General features: G+C 44.5%; 1 protein-coding gene across 2 annotated transcripts in view; it reads left to right on the top strand.

The window, feature by feature from the left end:
• Window positions 1-17,845, top strand: part of CABIN1 (calcineurin binding protein 1) — a 267,407-nt gene that overhangs the window by 43,027 nt on the left and 206,535 nt on the right. For both annotated transcript variants that reach the window (XM_030218338.1, XM_030218339.1), the window contains exons 7-12: window positions 4,578-4,707; window positions 7,134-7,283; window positions 7,441-7,724; window positions 8,956-9,124; window positions 16,725-16,861; window positions 17,530-17,747. In XM_030218338.1, the coding sequence (XP_030074198.1) occupies window positions 4,578-4,707; window positions 7,134-7,283; window positions 7,441-7,724; window positions 8,956-9,124; window positions 16,725-16,861; window positions 17,530-17,747 (1,088 nt within the window). The remainder of the gene's footprint in view (window positions 1-4,577; window positions 4,708-7,133; window positions 7,284-7,440; window positions 7,725-8,955; window positions 9,125-16,724; window positions 16,862-17,529; window positions 17,748-17,845) is intronic.

The raw sequence follows: 17,845 nt of genomic DNA on the forward strand, positions 1-17,845 counted from the left end.
ACATGTCCAGTACAGTGTGCAGCTCATTAGGTAGTGCATTCCATAAATGGAATGCATAGATAGAAAATACTCCAACTTGAGTTGATTGGCTCCTAACTTTACTTGAAGAAGGAGTTGCATAGCTCTTTTGTGAACATTGTCTCATTGGTCAACCAGATGTATGAGCTTGTGAAATTGTGGATGGAAAGCTTAATCTGTTGGGGACCTTGTTTCCTGCACAACTTTGACCTGCTGTACTCAGCACTGATGGCAGGCCATTGGTGTGCCTTTCATTTACTGGGACTGCTTAACTAGTTCTGTTCTGTGGAACAATGACCGGGAATGAATATAATACTGCATTGGGCTTCAGAGGTGGTATGCTCAGAATCTCAGGCAACTTGGAAGCAGCTTGTTTACTGCTTCAGCATCTCCTCTCTAGCAGCCTGCATGAAACAGGAGGAGAGAGGCAGGAGAATGGAGCAGAGGAAGTGCTCGTCGCACTTGCTCCCCCCATCCCTATAGGAGGGGAGGAGATGAGATTGGCAAACACTGTACACAGCACATGGAAATAATCTTGAGGAAAGGAGCTGTACAGGGAAGCAGAGCAATTGTATGTATTTAATTTCTTATATACTACCTGAAAGCGATAGAAGCGGTATGCATTCAGGTACAGTAGGTATTTTTCTAACCCTGGAGGGCTCATAATTTAAGTTTATCTAAGTAAAATCTGGGTGGGCCTGGGGGTGGGGATTGGACTGAGAAAGGTGGCTGATTTTCAGTGTCAACCATCTAATTTTGGGTGGCTGATGCAGAAAGCTTGTGCTGATATTGATTTGAGGTTAGCATAATGTCTGCAAACAATTTTGGGGGTAGACAACAAAGAAAAGGATTTTGCCTTGAAGCCAACCCTGCACAAAGTCTTGCATTAGACACCAGTGCACAGCATATTAAAATATAGTAATGAGGCTATTTGCTATTCCATACCTATGCACAGAAGTGTGCAGAAGACTTAAAGCTGAACATAGCATTACGGCTTTAATGCCAAGGCTGAGGTGGTGTAGAAGGGTTACCAAATACATAATAAGTACGTAAGTATTGCCATACTGGGACAGACCGAAGATCCATCAAGCCCAGCATCCTGTTTCCAACAGTGACCAATCCAGTTCACAAGTACCTGGCAAGATCCCAAAACAGTACAATACATTTTATGCTGCCTATTCTAGAAATAAGCAGTGGATTTTCCCCAAGTCCATTTTAATAATGGTCTATGGACTTTTCCTTTAGGAAGACATTCAAACCTTTTTTTTAAACCCCGATAAGCTAACTGCTTTTACTGCATTCTCTGGCAATGAATTCCAGACTTTAATTACACTTTGATTGAAGAAATATTTTCTTCAATTTGTTTTAAATTTACTACTTTGTAACTTCATTGTAAACTCCCTAGTCCTAGTATTTTTGGAAAGAGTAAACATGCAATTCAGTCTATCCACTCCACTCAGTAGCATCTGTGATTATTTAATGCCTAGTTGCCTTTTTTTTCCTGCAACTACAAGCATAAGGAACCTACCAGATTTTGTTCATGGCCTCCATGAAGAGCATGAATTAAAGAAAGACAGAATAGGGGAGGTGATGGTTCTGTGCTAAGGGCAGTGCAACTGAGCAAGGCTCTGAGCAGAAAATGTTTTATCTGCACATGTGCTGAAATGCTAGTCTGTGCATAAATCCCAATTCATAAGTAATGCCACACTGGGAAAAGACCAAGGGCCCATCAGATCCTGCTGTTGCACCTTGTGATCTTGGGCAAATCACTTAACCCTCCATTGCCTCAAATACAAACTAAGGGGGTAATTCTGTAAAAGTTACATGCCCCTTAGGCACCCAAATAGCAGAGAGTATTCTAAGTGGAATGCTATAAGGGGGAGCATTGGCTCACATGTGCAGCATGGTACGTATTTATGTATCAACAAGCACAGAAGAACCAAAAATCCTCTGCGACAGTATAAACAGTCAACAAACACAGCAAAGGAGACAACAAAGATGATGAAAAAACATCCAACGGACTCAAGAGTTCACATTAGAAGTGTATTTCACAATAAATCTGGACTTGACACGAATCGTGTTTCAGCCACAGAGGCCTACCTCAGGAGTCCCTGTGGTTTGGTTACTGAAAGTCCTAAAGTATCTGTGAAGAGTTGAACCAATAAAAGTAATACACCAGAAACGTGCAGACTGAATAGCACCGAATACACTAGAGTAAGTCCACTGATGAGCACAATAAAATTCGTCCAAACCACAGGGACTCCTGAGGCAGGCCTCTGTGGCTGAAACACAATTCGTGTTGAGTCCAGTTTTATTGTGAAATAAACTTGTAATGTGAACTCTTTGAGTCTGTTTGATGTTTTCTTTATCATCTTCGTTGTCTCCTTCAATGTGTTTGCGTGATGTATATATGTATATCATTAAAAAAAGGTTTTGCGTATAATTAAACTTGAGAATAGAAACCCAACAGCCCAAAACTTTAATTAGTAATTCTTAATTAATGGAGAGATACAGACCTTAGAGCCCCCATGCCCTTCAAATGTCATCAGGGTAATCACATAGCCCCCTTTCCTATCATTGGTCAATTTATCTTCTTCATAAACTACTTGAAGCCAAAATAACTCCCCTAAAACTAACTGTATATAAGGGAGAAAAAAAGACTTTGAGTATTGCTTCCATCCACTAGCTAAGTTTCCTAATTTCTGAAGATTCAAAATGTTTGGAAACTTAGCCAGTGGATGGAAGCCAAAATGCTTTGTTAGGCTGGAAGTGGACTCTTTACCAGAAACCTTAACTTATTGCAAATGTTACATTTCTGAGCTTGTTGGAAATAAGGACTCCTATCATACATAAGAATAAATCCATTGGTACAGAAGCGTTAAAATGCACACTGAAATATAGTAATATAAATACTTTAATATAGACGCTTCAAGAGTATTGCTTTTCTCCCTTTTATGCAGTTTGTTTTAGGGGGGCTTTTTTGGCTTAAGTCTGTAGTATCTAGTAGTGAACGGATAGAATGAATAAAACATTTTCTGATCTGATCTGAAACATGTGCATTGTAGTTTAGTTTATTATCAGTGGTGACTCCTAGTTGCTTGATAGATTCTTGCAGTGGAACAGGGTTTCCGTAGATTTCGGGCAGCCTGATAAGAGCAGAAGGAACATTAGTAGAAAACAGTACAGCTGCTGTTTTTGTTGGGTTGATTTTAAGGTGGTCATATGTGAGCCAGTTGGCTGTGATTTCCAGTTTATTTGAAAGATCGGAAATAAGTTGGAGAATCTGGATCGACAGTGGAGAGAAGATGGATGTCATCTGTGTTGATAAGAACATTGAGAAAGGAAAATTGAAAATGAAGAAGGATAGTGTGGTCAACCAAGTCAAAAGCAGCAGAGAGGTCTAGTGAAGGCAGAACTTCCCTACCAGAATCAAGAGTGAGATGGATTATTGTCTTGATATACTGCCTTTGCTGTCAAGCAGATCAAAGCAGTTAACAAAAAAAATATATATATATATATATATAAAAAGGAACACCAAAATGATAAAATAAGAAAGGCACATTCATACAGATTCTTCAAAACTCACACAAAAACTAAAACAAATATTAAAAAAAAAATAAGTATCAGATCAGACCAGCCCATCCCACTCAGTCACTCTCCAAAGGAGGGTGCTAAGAGTTTTCTTGTACTATAATGTAAATGAAAGCCAGTGAAGAACACTGCTCTCGTCAAGGAACGAGGTCAGTTGGATAGAGACCATTTTTGAACAATTTTAGAGAAGAAAGGAAGAAAAACTGGAGATGGGATGATAGGAGAGGTATCAGCTTTCAGGTCTTTTAGTTGTGGAAGCACCATAACTCATGAGCTGAGAAGATACTAATCTGAAGACTAGACTGTATGATGGTGTGCAGAAAAGGAAGAAAGGGTCCTGAGAATTGCTTAAAGAGGTAGGTAGGCAGAGGGTCAGCATGTGAAATAGGAAGATTGCAAAGCAGCAATTGTTTCAGAAAATTCCAGCTGTGAGTCGAGCATAAAGATTTGAAAGCTGCAAAGGGTAGAAGAGTAGAGAACAACCATATGCAAGATTATATAAAAACTATTATATAACTAGGATATTGGGGGGAGGAAGGATAAGCAGGATGAAGACTGGTGATGAGAGTGAATCAAAGTAGGGGTGATGAAGAAAACATGAGAGGGGATCTGGAGAAGTCAGATTATTGCTTCTTTAAGTACTAAGCAACTCCTTATGATGGTCCTAACTTCAGATATAGACAAGCAGCCACTACTTCGCTCTGAGTGCTATGAGTCCAGTACCTTTCAGTAGCACTAAGTATTTTGCTCCTGGTTGTGTTCTAAGGGACTGTCAGAGGTTTTCAGAGCGCTTCTCAACAGCCTGCTTTATAGTCCACATACAAAAATGATTACTAGCAATGTAAGTAGAAGCTTATAGGTAGCAAGGTAGCTCTGCTTTTTCATTGAATCTGCTTGTGATAATGGAGTTGTTTCTTAAAGCTCTGAATATATAAATAATTAGGTTGATTTCTATGGTCATTCTGCAGCTTGTCTGTACTTCATCTGCAAGGCCTTGGAGAAGGACTGCCGATATAGTAAAGGTCTTGTCTTAAAGGAGAAAATCTTTGAAGAGCAGCCTTGCCTACAGAAGGATTCTTTCCGCATGTTCCTGAAATGGTAATTCTAAACTGCTTCCAGTGGTTATTTTGTATTCTTCAAACACACACCATTCATTGTTTTTGTCTCCTGTTTCACTTGCACAGTTTGTCATTCCCTTCCCTACTAGTAATTCTCACCTGGGCTGGATGCAGCTTTCTTCTAAATTACAAAGCATTTAGGTGTTTTAGAAGAACATACTTTTGGCCTGATTTTGAGATTCTGTTCAAGATTCTCTTCAGATTTCATTAACAAAGCACATTGTGCAGCATTTTGGTTTATTGACACTATCCAGTCAAATATATTTTGCATCCAAAATGCAGAATAGAACTTTAGTTAGAATTCTGAATATTAATTTATTCTTTCATTTGTTTGTGATGTTTCTCACTCCATGTTTGTCACCTTTTGCAACACAATGTAAATGATTCCAACAAACAATGCATAAAACCAAACGAGCATGCAGTTAATCTTTCCATGCGGAAGCGGGTTATCCACTTAAGCTAGGCACATATCTACATTCTGTTGCCTGCTATGGGCTTGCAAATTTGATCTTTGGGGTTTGTTGTGTCTGAGGCCACAGACTTTGAAGAACATCTTAGTGGTTTTATTTATGGTTCATTTATATCCCACATTTTCCCACACATGTAGGCACAATGTGGCTTACAGAAAATTAGGAGGAATTACAAATTATGAAGATACAGAGAAAGCGAAGAAAGGTGAAACAAGGGGAGCATTGACTAACAGTGGATAACTAAACAGGGTGGGGAACGTAAAGGGGAATATCAATCAGCAGGGGTACAAGGGGAGTAGGTTGCAACAAAGAAGTAAGTCTTCAGTAATTTCTTAAAGAAGGTGTGGTCCATTTGCATTTTGAGGTGTCTCGGCAGAGCATTCCACATTTTTGGGCAGCAATAGCGGAAAGACGATATGCCTTTGTGTAGGTTAGGAGATCACTGCTCTAGTTAGTAGCAATATAATGAATGATGTTGAGGAGCGGAGGAGTAGCCTAATGGTTAGTGTAGTGGACGAGAGGAACTGGGTTCAATTCCCACTGTGGCTCCTTGTGACCCTGGGCAAGTCATTTAATCCTCTATTGCCCAGGTACAGAACTTAGACTGTGAGCTCAATAGGGAGAGGGAAAGTATCTGCATGTAATATGTGACCTGGGAAAAGGTGACTAAAGTAGTGGATACAATATATTGAGAATGGCTGATTCATGTCACGGGTCCATAAGCAGCCTGAAAAATTTACATGTCTGAACTTCTGTAACTTTTTTATTTTTTTTAACTTAAAAGGATGGGGTTTGAGCTATTGTATTGCAGATTGTTTGCTGTAACTGAATTCATTAAAACCTCGTTTTTTGATCCGTCATTTTTGGAAGAGGATAATTCATTTCTTTGGAGTCCTCCTGGGTTCCACTATTCTGATGTTAGTGTTGGGTCTTTTATTAGACCACCATGAGTTTTTTTGTATGCAGAGTGGGGGTAGCCATCTCTTTATCTGTAAGGCGGCTCTGTTGGGGAAAAAAATCTGTTTTGAAAACATGGACAGTGCCAGAGGCTCCCTCTTACTGGGGTTGGTGATGTATGCTCATGTTCCTGGAAAAGCTTCGCATAGGCAGATATGGAAGACAAAAAGTTTGTCTATATGGGATCCATATCTTTCATCATCACCTCCTAGAGCTCAGAGTTTTGTCTTGAACTCTCTCTAGGTACTAATTATGGTTAGCCTGTTTTACTTCATAGATTTCAATGTGATATCTGTTTTTTTTCTGTATAATATTACTCATGGAAACCATAGGTACCATTAGGAGGCAATCAGTTTCATTTGGGGAGAGAGCCATAAGAGTATAGGCCCTTTCCTGCTTTAGATGATAGAAGAACTAATTATTCTGGCTGGACTGTATCACTAGTTCTACGGTGACCTGGTTATCTATGAGAGGTAGGTTGTAGGGGTTATTTTTTCTTTTGTTTGGGTTTTTTTTGTGTGGATAGATATTTGTATTTGCGGTAAGAGCAAAGAGGGCTGTTTATGGTAAAGGAAGGGGGAAAATTGTAGACTGGGATATTGTTGTACATCTTTCTGATGGCTTGTTCACTACCGGGCTCTTAGTTCACTTGTTCCTGGTTTATTATTGACATAAATTAGTCCTTTCAACTGATATGGGGGAGAGGGAATGGGGAAGGGTACGTTTGTAATTAGGTATGTTCATAATAAGAAAGCAACATTGTTTACTTGACTGTTTTTTGATGTTTTCAATAAAAAGATGTTAACATAAAACCTCATTTTTTGTTTCTGAAGATGGCCACATATGTAAATTGCTCTGGTTGTACCAGAATGGCAATATATCAAGACAGTGCTGCAGGTCTCTATTTACCTGACCATTTTGACTTTCTGATTCCTTGGGGTTTTTTTACGATGAGTTTCATTGTTCCCCTGTCTTACAGTGATGTGTCAATCCATGAGGTGAATGTGAGTCTGGCAGAGACAAGGGCAATTGTAGATGAAGCATTGGAGCTGCGTAAAAAGAGAAAAGCTCTGACAGTGCGGGAGAAAAAGCCGGACCTGAAACTGGTGCAGTCTGTCCCTTTCTTCACGTATGTTTCATGACTCGTTCTTAGGCTACATGATGGCATGTGCAGTCTCATGAGTATGGGTTGTGTGGCCAGTGTATCTAGTCAGAATGTTATCTGTGGAAGAAATTGAAGTATGATGGTAAAAATGATACTATAGGCTTTTTTTTTTCTTGCACAGGTGGAAATGTCTAGGAGAGAGCCTATTGGCTATGTATCGGTATCTGACTACTTGTGAGCTGCCACGCCCCAGCCTGGGCAAGAAAATTGACCTCTCGGAGTACCAAGATCCTGCTCAGCACTTGATTCTCTCCCCCACCTCCACTCCTGTCAGTGTTATTCAGGCCAATCCCAGTAGCAGTAGCATGGTAGTGGCAATAAGGGAGTCATTTACTCCTCTAGCTGCTGATACTCCTGTGCTGCCCATTCCAAGCCAGATCCTGCTGGAGTCAGTGGCCCCATTAGGTGAGGAGGGGCCTGTGCCTTGGCTGCAGTCATATTACTCCTTCATTTCATGATATTTTTCACTCCTTATGATCAGAACATTTTAGGCAGGTTACGGTTAGATAAAGCAACAGGGGCTGGCCCAGGGGTTCAGATGGTAAATACTATGCATGTCCATGTGAAAACCTGTTAATTTGATTCCCAAGTCAGAACTTCTGCTCCCCAGGGAAACTGTAGTGGGGAGTGTTGCATGATTTGTTGCCTAGGAGACTGATCAGAGGCTCATGGTTTTCGGGTTCTGAAGGGATGCTCAGACGTGAGAAGGGTAGTGTGCAGGCAAGAACTAAGAGGGGATTATGTGTGCTTTTCTACCTAAAATAGTGGAGTACAAAGAGGAAGCCAAAAAGAAAAACTATTCTGGATAAGGGGAGAGATTTTGCAGGCAGTTATTCTCTGTGACTGGCTGCAGAGGTGTATCCTTGGCAGTGTGGATAGAATAACCAGGTAAATGGATAAGTTGATTTGGTCTTTTCCTGCCTTCATTTACTATGTTATTCAAACTTAATTATATGTTTTTTAGGGCCAGGGGATGCTAACCTTCGGCTGGACAGCTTGATAGCTGGCCGAAAGTTATGTGTTTGAGCGAAGGAGGGCCAGGAGTTGAAATGGGGAGGGAGGGGATAAAACTAGAAGTTATAGTCTAGTACTGTTAAAAGAGGTATCTGAATAACTTTATCCATTTTAAGTAAGGCTGCACAAATAGCTATCCTAACTAAAATGAATAACTCAGAGCTGCATCGTTCCAACTTAAACAGATAGTATGACTACAGTTACAAATACAGATAAGCAGACAATCATCCCCTTAACTTTGTGACCTCTGTATGTTTCTGTGTAGGCAGAAAGTGTTCTCACAAAGTTTCAGTGCTGGTGACACAGAACATCCAACCTTGGATTTGCTGAGGCATTAGCTCTAATTCTGTCCTTTCCTTAACAAAGTTTATTTGTGCAGTTTTTACTTACCTTAACCTATGTAACAGGTTAGACCTAGAATAAGGATTAACGTATTGGCATTGTGCAAAGCAAACATTGGTCCAGTAGATTGCAGCAGGTTTTTGATTTTTTCTCCTTAGTTCATTCATATTTTTTCTATACAGCCTTTCATAACATGTACACAGAATAAAACAAAAACGCTGTAATTAGCCACAGTACTTTGCAAGATATGCATTTTGAAACCATTGACCTTGTTTGCTAGGTGATTCATCCGCATGTGACAAAACCAGGAAAGGGGTGAAGCGGAAGAAAACCACAGATGATTGTGGTGAGACAGCCAAAAGACGCTCGGCTCGTGTGCGAAATACCAAGTGTAAGAAAGAGGAGAAGATTGATTTTCAGGAGCTGCTGGTGAAATTCTTGCCTTCCAGGTCTGGTTTTACAGCCCTCACCCCTGCAGGGATGTTATGGTGGTGGTGGTGGGGGGCTAGATTTTAATCCCAGGGGTAGGCCATTCAGGTAGAGCTGCAGTAGTGAGGTCAAGGTAATGTGCAAGTGCTTATTTGATTATCTGTGGAGGTCTTGCCATTCTTGGCCCTGTCCTTTGCTCTCATTGCTGCCAAAGAACTGTTGGGTATGTGTCTGGCATTTGGATCTATGAGTCATATCCAGGCCAAGCTGAATATCTTGTAGTCTGCTAGTGTCACACTTGAACTGCGGTTTGCAAGCTTGGCCTTGCTCTGGTTGAGAGTGAGACATACTGGTTTCTTTCTCCTCTATCAAAGTGAGCCCTTTAGCTGTAGAGTAGTTCCTCCCAGGACAAGCAAACTTATGTAATTCTCACATGTGGGTAACGCAGTCTGTGTTGCCCGGTCCGGTGCTTGTAACAAGCTTTATAGAGCTGTGCGCTCCACTGCGCATGCGCTTGTGCCTTCCCACCCATCACGAGAGTGCAGCAGTTCTCTTTTTTTCCACAGTGAGGAGAGGATGTGTTGTTTTCACCCATCCTCACTGCTCAGCTGGTTCAGTTTTCATGGAGCTTATTTTTGTGTCTTCTCGCTCTTTTTCCTATTTTTGTATTATCCTGTAACTCGTTCGGGGTATTTTTCCTCCCTGAGATTTTAGGGTTTTTTTTTCCCTCTTCTAAGTTTTCTTTATTTTTACCTCATTCCATAGAGTGCATTTAGGCCTGAGCTTCGGTTGGGTTCTTCCCTCGATTTTTCTCTGCTGCTTTGCCCCTTTTTTGGCACTATCGAGTCTTTTGATTAGCCATGGCTATTTTCCCTTACATGTCATTGAAGGTTCCCAGTGGCTTTAAGCTCTGTACCCGGTGGAATAGGACCATCTCTAGCAAAGACACTCATTCTTGGTGTCTACAGTGTTTAGGGCCTCAACATACCCCTTCTAACTGTGTTCTATATCTTCGTATAAAGAAAAGAACCCAGTTGGCTGGAGAGGCTCAAAGAGAGAGAGAGTTTTTGGATCCAGGTCTGAAGCCTCAGTGATGACATCGGTATCTAGAGTTTCTTCAGTCAGTATGACTATGAGACCCTTAGATAACTGGGAGTGACTGTGCATCAAATGGGTCTCCACTTGCCTCAACTCTGGCTGCTATGCAGGCCTCCCAGGACCGAACAGAGTTGGACCCAACCCTGAGGTGATGTGAAGATTTGATGTTGTCCTTGTCAGCACCGAGGAGCGTTGATGCCTGGCATCGGAAGAAGCATTGACGTGGATCGCCCTCAACCTTTGGTGTCGAGAGCTGAGGGCTTATCTGGTACCTGAGAAACGTCGACGTTTCTCAGGTACCAGGAAAGCCCTCAGCTCTCGACACATAGTCCTCCCCCTCCATACAAGAGGTGTCAGTGTGTGGGTCTCCAGGCAGCAAGGACCAGGCACCCACTTTGACCCTGCAAATTCAGCATTCTGTCTCTACACCAGTGTCCCAGACTTTTCAGATGTCGGCCCTTGATGAGGCATCTGGGCCTTGCTCCCTGAGCTTTTGGTGGGGTTCATTAACAGAGTGCATTGGCATCTACGGTGCTTGCACCTGCCATGCCTCTGGCTGTTGCTCCGCAAGGCTGTCAGCCTGCGGTGAGGCCTTCAGTTCCACGTGCAGCCTCGGTGTCGACTACCATCCCTGTCGGCACCCCCTCGATGTCTTTGGAGGAAGCTTTGCGGGAGTAGAGGCTGGAGCTGACATCTTGACACCCTCTTGGGAACATGGTTTCTCATTTTCAAGGTGGGCTCAGTCTTAGCCCTCCCATGAGGAGCTCCTGGCTGACACCGATGAGCGCTCGTGAGAGTCATATGAGGACCCAGGATACTTCTCGGAGGAGGAGTCCTATGGCATCCCATTCCTGACCCTTTTCCTCCACGGGAAAGGAGAAAGTCTTCTCCTGAGAGCCTTTCCTTCCCATCTTTTGTAAAGGAAATGGCAGCTGCCATTCCAAGTCCTTTAGAACTGGAGGACAAGCCCAGGGCTAAGATGTTCGAGGTCTTGGACTATGAGTCCTAGAGAGGCTGTGACGGTCCCGCTTCACGAGATCTTATGGGACATTCAGGTGAAGAACTTGGGAGTCCCCTCTGTTGGTCCCTGTCCTTCTAAAGATTGACACCATGTACTGGATTCAGTCTTCTCCTGGGTTTGATAGACCTCAGTTGCCTCATCATTCCCTAGTGGTGGAATCCACGCTCAAGAGCCAGGAGTTCTAGGGACTATGCTTCGGCACCCCCTGACAGGGAACCTAGGATCCTGGATTCTTTTGGGTGGAAGATATATTGGGCCTCTCTGCCCATCTCCTGTATCCAATCATACCAGCTGTACACGAGCCTGTACTTGCAGTCCTTGGTGCGCAGTATGTTTGATCTGGCTGACTCCCACTGGAGCAGGTTGACTCTTTGTCAGCTGGTCAAGCAGCAGAGGGCATGTCATAAGTTCTTGGCCAGGGGCGCCTATGACACATTTGATGTGGTGTCCAGGATCTCTGCTCAGAATATAGTGATGTGCACATTCTCCTAGCTGCATGTCTCTGACTTGAACCTGGCAGTCCAACAAAGGTTGGCGGATGCCACGTGCTGGGGAGATAACCTTTTTGGAGAGAAGGTGGAGGTTGCTGACCTCATCAAGAAACACACTGATACCATCGATACGCTGTACCACCAGACGTCTTCTGTGACTACTGCCTAATCCAGGAAAGTTTTCAGCAAGTCGAAGAGGAGTACCTACTACTCACAGAGGTGTAGGTTCACTTCTTCTCGCCAGCCTAAGCAGGCTTAATCCCAGCACCCTCTTTCTTAACAGCATGCGCCTAAGCCCCAGACAGCTCCCCAGTCAAAGCAGGGAGCGAGCTTTTGACTGCTCCATCAGAGCATATTTGCAGTAAATGTGACTGTCCCGGAAGACTGCAGTCAGGGGGAGGCTGAAGTTTTTCCAAGAACGGTGGCCCCTTGTAACCTCTGACCGGTGGGTTCTTCAAATAGTCTCTGTCTCGGTTACACCCTGCATTGGCGACATAGATCACCAGATTGCCCACTGAGAGCTCATTATTTCAGCTCTCAACACAAGCGGGTACTTGCAGCGAAACTCTCCACCCTTCTACAGGCCCATGTGGTCAAGCCCGTTCCATCAGGGAAAGAAGGGAAGAGATTCTATTCCAGTACTTCCTTGTGCAAAAGAAAACAGGAGTGATGTGTTCCATCCTAGACCTAAGGGCCCTGAACAAATTCATGGTCAAAGAAAAGTTCAGTATTGTTTTTCTGGGCACCTTTCTCCCCATGATTCAGGAAAATGAGTCGCTATGCTCTCTGGACTTAAAGGATGCTTATGCTCACAACCCAATAATTCCAGCTCACAGGATGTATCTCCAATTTTGGCTGGGGACACAACACTTGCAGTACTGCGTGTTGCTGTTTGTACTGTTGGTCCCGCGCTCTCATAGCGGGTGGAAAGGCACTTGCACATGCGTAGTGGAATTCGACTTGTGCTCCAAAGAGCTCTGTAAAGCTTGTTACAAGTACCAGACCGGGCAATACCCACCATGTTACCCTGCTGTCCTCGGAGAATACCTGCTACAGATAAGTATCTTTGCTTTATTGCTGTTCCTTTGAGCTTCCATTTCAATTAGAACTGGTTCCTTCTGAGGTAGTGGTTCAGTAAGCCTTTTTTGCCACTACCTGCCATATTTATTATTTTTAACCCCTCTCTTCATTCTGGTCCAGCCATTGTCACAGTCCTTCAGCCAGGGACTACAGACTGCATATCCTTTCAGAACCTTCTATGTGTTGTAAAGTGGATCCTCTTTCCTCCTGGGTTGCAGCTCTTCCAAAGGAAAAAAAAAAAACACCCAGCGCAATTCAGCCCTGGTTTCCCAAACCCCCTCAGTCCAGCTAGGCTTTCAAAAAAAACACAGTTCAGTCCTAGCCAAGCTTGCAAAAAACACAGCTCAGTTAATCAGGCTTCAAAAAACACAGTTCACACACAGTAATGGCTTTGCGCGGGCTCAAAGCCTAGGGTCCCACCCTCTTGGTCAGTCAAACTCCTACCTGACCTCCTCCCGCTCGACCCGGCTTGGCCATGCTACTCTCTGGGCTTTCGCTGAGCCAGAGCTGAAAAGTCCATCGGCTCTTCTAGGGTGCTCTCCGGTTCAGTTAACTCCATAGGGCAAGGCTCACTCCCCTCTCCTCTCTCCTCAGGAGCCCAATCCATATTCTCTTCGCCCCGCCCTTCCCCCAGCTGCTCACCCTTTCTTTCATTAAAGCTCTTTTGTGTCTCTTTTTTCTCCACCCACCTGTTCCACCACCTCTTCCACCAGGTTGGAGAATCAGCCTTATTCCTTCCCCTGCGGCCCTCCTCTGGAGACTCCTGGGAATGCACATAGTTTCTCTTATCCCCGGTCTCCCTTGGGGCATGCTGGGAGTTGTAGTTCTTTATTTCTAGTTTTTTCCTGGGGAATGCCTGCCTATAACGGGGGTATTCTGGCCTATCCCAGGGTTCCTTTGGGGCCTTTCCTACATACTCTTTACATACCCCCCCCCCCCTTAAACTTCCACCCCCGCATTCTTTTCCCTCCTCCTCCTCCTCAGGGTCTCGCCGAGCCTGAGAGCGGGTAGTGACCCCTACTCTTTTTTCCCTCATACACTTGGTAAAGGGGGGCCAGTCCCTTCTCAGAATCATCTCCTGTGGCAGTCTGGGCAGAACGGCAATGGCTATCTCTATCTCCCCTGTGAGCCCCTTCACGTGAACCCTATGGAGGGTATAACGAGTACTGGCCCCATGTATACATTGCATAGCCACTGCTCCCTCACAGGTATCCTTACCTCCTGTCCTCCTTTTTCTTATTTGTTCCCATAACCTCCTAGAGATCATGGACTGGTCTGCCCCGGAGTCTAACATGGCTACAATCGGTAAACCCTCAACCTCCACCTTAGCAGTATACCGAGGCCTAAACCCTTGGGCAACCTGCGAGGTCCATCCCTCTCGACCTGGGCAATCCCTCCTGAAGTGCCCCGTCTTCCCACACTTATAACAAAGTTTTCCTTCATACGAGGGGGCCTTTTTTCCAGGGCCCGGGGGCACTACGGGCTTTTTACCACCTTCCAGGTCGGGTCCTCCCCAACGTTGGGTTTCCAGATAACACTCCAACCCGGCTGTCACGGCCTACACCGTCTTACAGCCCCGTTTGACCAATCCTGCCCGAACCTCCCTGGGAAGGCCCTGCAGGAACTGCTCCACTACTAATTCTTGAAGAATCTCTCCCGTGGTGTGGCGATCAGGTTCCAACCACTTTTTTACCAAGTCCATCAGTCTAGTGGCCAGCGCTTTAGGGGTTTCCCCCTTTTCCCATTTGGTGGACCGAAACTTATGCCTATAAGCCTGGGTACTTAGTCCACATCTGTCCTTAATGGCCTCTTTCAACCTCCCATAGTTAGCAGCATCCCCAGGAGCCAAGTCTCTAAAGGCTCCTAGAGCCTCCCCAGATAATGAAGGCACTAACCGCATGGCCCACTGCTCTTGTGGCCACCCTGCGGCTACTGCCACCCTCTCGAAGGCGGTCAGGAAATCCTCTACATTATCCTGCTCAGACAACTTTCCCCAAGTCAGGGAGTTCAGGGCTAAAGGTCCTACCGCACCGCTTCCTCCTGGCCCCTGTCGAGTTGCTCCGGCTCCACCGCCCCTGGGAGCCTCGATCCCTCGCTGGAAAAAGTCCTGTAGCATATTCAGCAGCGGTTGTTGCTGCTCTCTGGCCGCCGTCAAGGCGTCTTCCACCATCTTCGCCATCAGTTCTTGCTGTTTCTGGAACTGCATCGTCATCCAAGCGAAGAGCTCCTTGGGGTCCATCCTTGCTCCGGACCAGCGACTCCTGGTGGGAAAAAAAAACAGAGGACACCTCCAAGTGCGGTTTCACTACTATGTTTTCCCTTTTACTAGGATCCCTTTATTTCCCCCAATCTAGGCCCCGCTTACCGGAACCCCAGACGGGTCTGCGCCTTTCTCAGCGTTGGCCCCTCCGTCGGGCTTTTCTGTCCTGCTGGTCTTGGCCTCCTCGAGCGACAGGTCCGCGAAGAATCCCACTCTTGACACCAATTGTAAAGTGGATCCTCTTTCCTCCTGGGTTGCAGCTCTTCCAAAGGAAAAAAAAAAAAACACCCAGCGCAATTCAGCCCTGGTTTCCCAAACCCCCTCAGTCCAGCTAGGCTTTCAAAAAAAACACAGTTCAGTCCTAGCCAAGCTTGCAAAAAACACAGCTCAGTTAATCAGGCTTCAAAAAACACAGTTCACACACAGTAATGGCTTTGCGCGGGCTCAAAGCCTAGGGTCCCACCCTCTTGGTCAGTCAAACTCCTACCTGACCTCCTCCCGCTCGACCCGGCTTGGCCACGCTACTCTCTGGGCTTTCGCTGAGCCAGAGCTGAAAAGTCCATCGGCTCTTCTAGGGCGCTCTCCGGTTCAGTTAACTCCATAGGGCAAGGCTCACTCCCCTCTCCTCTCTCCTCAGGAGCCCAATCCATATTCTCTTCGCCCCGCCCTTCCCCCAGCTGCTCACCCTTTCTTTCATTAAAGCTCTTTTGTGTCTCTTTTTTCTCCACCCACCTGTTCCACCACCTCTTCCACCAGGTTGGAGAATCAGCCTTATTCCTTCCCCTGCGGCCCTCCTCTGGAGACTCCTGGGAATGCACATAGTTTCTCTTATCCCCGGTCTCCCTTGGGGCATGCTGGGAGTTGTAGTTCTTTATTTCTAGTTTTTTCCTGGGGAATGCCTGCCTATAACGGGGGTATTCTGGCCTATCCCAGGGTTCCTTTGGGGCCTTTCCTACATACTCTTTACAGTGTTTATCATGAGTTAGGCCACCATAGTTGTGCAGTGGTTGAGGCTCTGAGGAACTGTGAACATTGCTTTTGCAGCATCTCTAACAGCAGACTTGGTATTTAGGAGCGCTGGCCCAACCTAGTAACTGTAAATGTTTACAAAACCGACGTCAGTTGGCTCTCCCAGTCTGTCAAGTTGTTCACTGCCCAAACTAAGAGTATCTCTTAGCTGTTAGCCATACTACCTTGACCACCTGCACAATATTGTTCTGTATTTAATGTGTATAGTGACTCTGCAGTCCATTTGCAGCACAGTTGCATATTGTGATAAGGATGAAACCTTGTCATACATTGTTGTGTTATTTCATGCAGCGTAGATCTGTTGGAAATGAAAAGGCAGCTGAAACTATGGAAAGAGTCTTTCTCTTGGGCTTTGCACAGAATAATTCTTCTGCTTCAGCTGAAATTGTTCTGTTCAGGGGATGGGAGATTTAGTGTCACTGGAATTGTTCTATTTGATGCTGAAATGAATTTTAAAAATAAGGGACTTCTTGGTGTTCCATATTTTTTTGCAGTAAACTGTGTGTTGTGTAGATTGGGGTGTTTTTGTTCTTTCCTCATTGGGATTCATAACACTGCTCCTTTCCCTTGCTATTCAGCAGATGTGACTTGCAGCTTCCAGTCTATAATGGGGTTTTGCAACATTTCTTAATCTTCTGCAGACTTCGGAAGCTGGATCCAGAGGAAGATGATGACCCTTTTAGTAATGATGAAGTACAGTCTGAGGTCAAGCAGGAGGATTTCCAGCACTTGGGTCTTCACAGAATGTCGTTTAGTTCTACTACCTTTATGGAGTCAGGTGAGGACTTTTTTTTTCCCATCCCTCAATGCCACCAGGCTTTCATCCCATTATTGGTACAGAGCTTAAATATATATGAGCCTCATTGAGTGTTTTCTAATATGACCTTATGCCCAATGTTACCACACCGGATTTATTTCATTCATATTCATTGTGGATACCCTAACAGACTGGTTGGGTGGCCTTCAAAAATAAATCCCGGGATTTGGATTTTAGATTTAATTACATACCTTTTCTAATTCTGAGCTGAAGGTGAGTTACAAGCAGGTACACAAATTATTCCTTGTTCAAGTGGGCTTAAAATCTAAGTTGGTCTTGAGTCAACAAAGGGTGAAGTCACTTGCCCAAGGTCACAGTGAGTGTGAGTGGGAGAAACAGAATTTGAATCTGAACTTCCCTGGTTTTCAGCCTGATGCTGTAATCATTCGACTTCTCCACGTCATTGATTTGTACTGTTTCAAATCTGATCTTTTCAGCGATGCATTGGTAGAACAGAAAAGAATGATGTTCTCATGTGAGTTCATACAATGTTTTGCAGTCCAGGAGGTGGACATTCCATAAAATTCTCATGAAACCTAAAAGGTTGAAAGAGGATAGCATGTATTTTCTGTTTTCTTGTGATCTTGTATTCTCTCTCATTTCCATCTTTATTTTCTCTGTCATTGCAGAAAAGCAGGATGTTCATGAGTTCCTGCTGGACAACCAAAATAATGGTGGTATCCTGGAGCTGATGATGCGGTTCCTGAAGGTTATTAGCCAGAAGTTTCTGGTGAAGTGGCCTCCTGGCTTGGCTGAGGTGGTGCTCAGTATGTACACTAGTTGGCGAAAACATTGCAGCAACCTGCCCAACCCACTACTGAGGGACTGTAGCAACCAACATATCAAGGTAATGATGTATATTGTCTGTCTATATCTCTTGTGTCTCACTGGTGACACTAGCATTCCTTGTCATACACAATGATATTGATGTACTAATTTTGCTCC

This window comes from Microcaecilia unicolor, chromosome 11, assembly GCF_901765095.1.
Source record: "Microcaecilia unicolor chromosome 11, aMicUni1.1, whole genome shotgun sequence".
NCBI classification, from domain to species: Eukaryota; Metazoa; Chordata; class Amphibia; order Gymnophiona; family Siphonopidae; genus Microcaecilia; species Microcaecilia unicolor.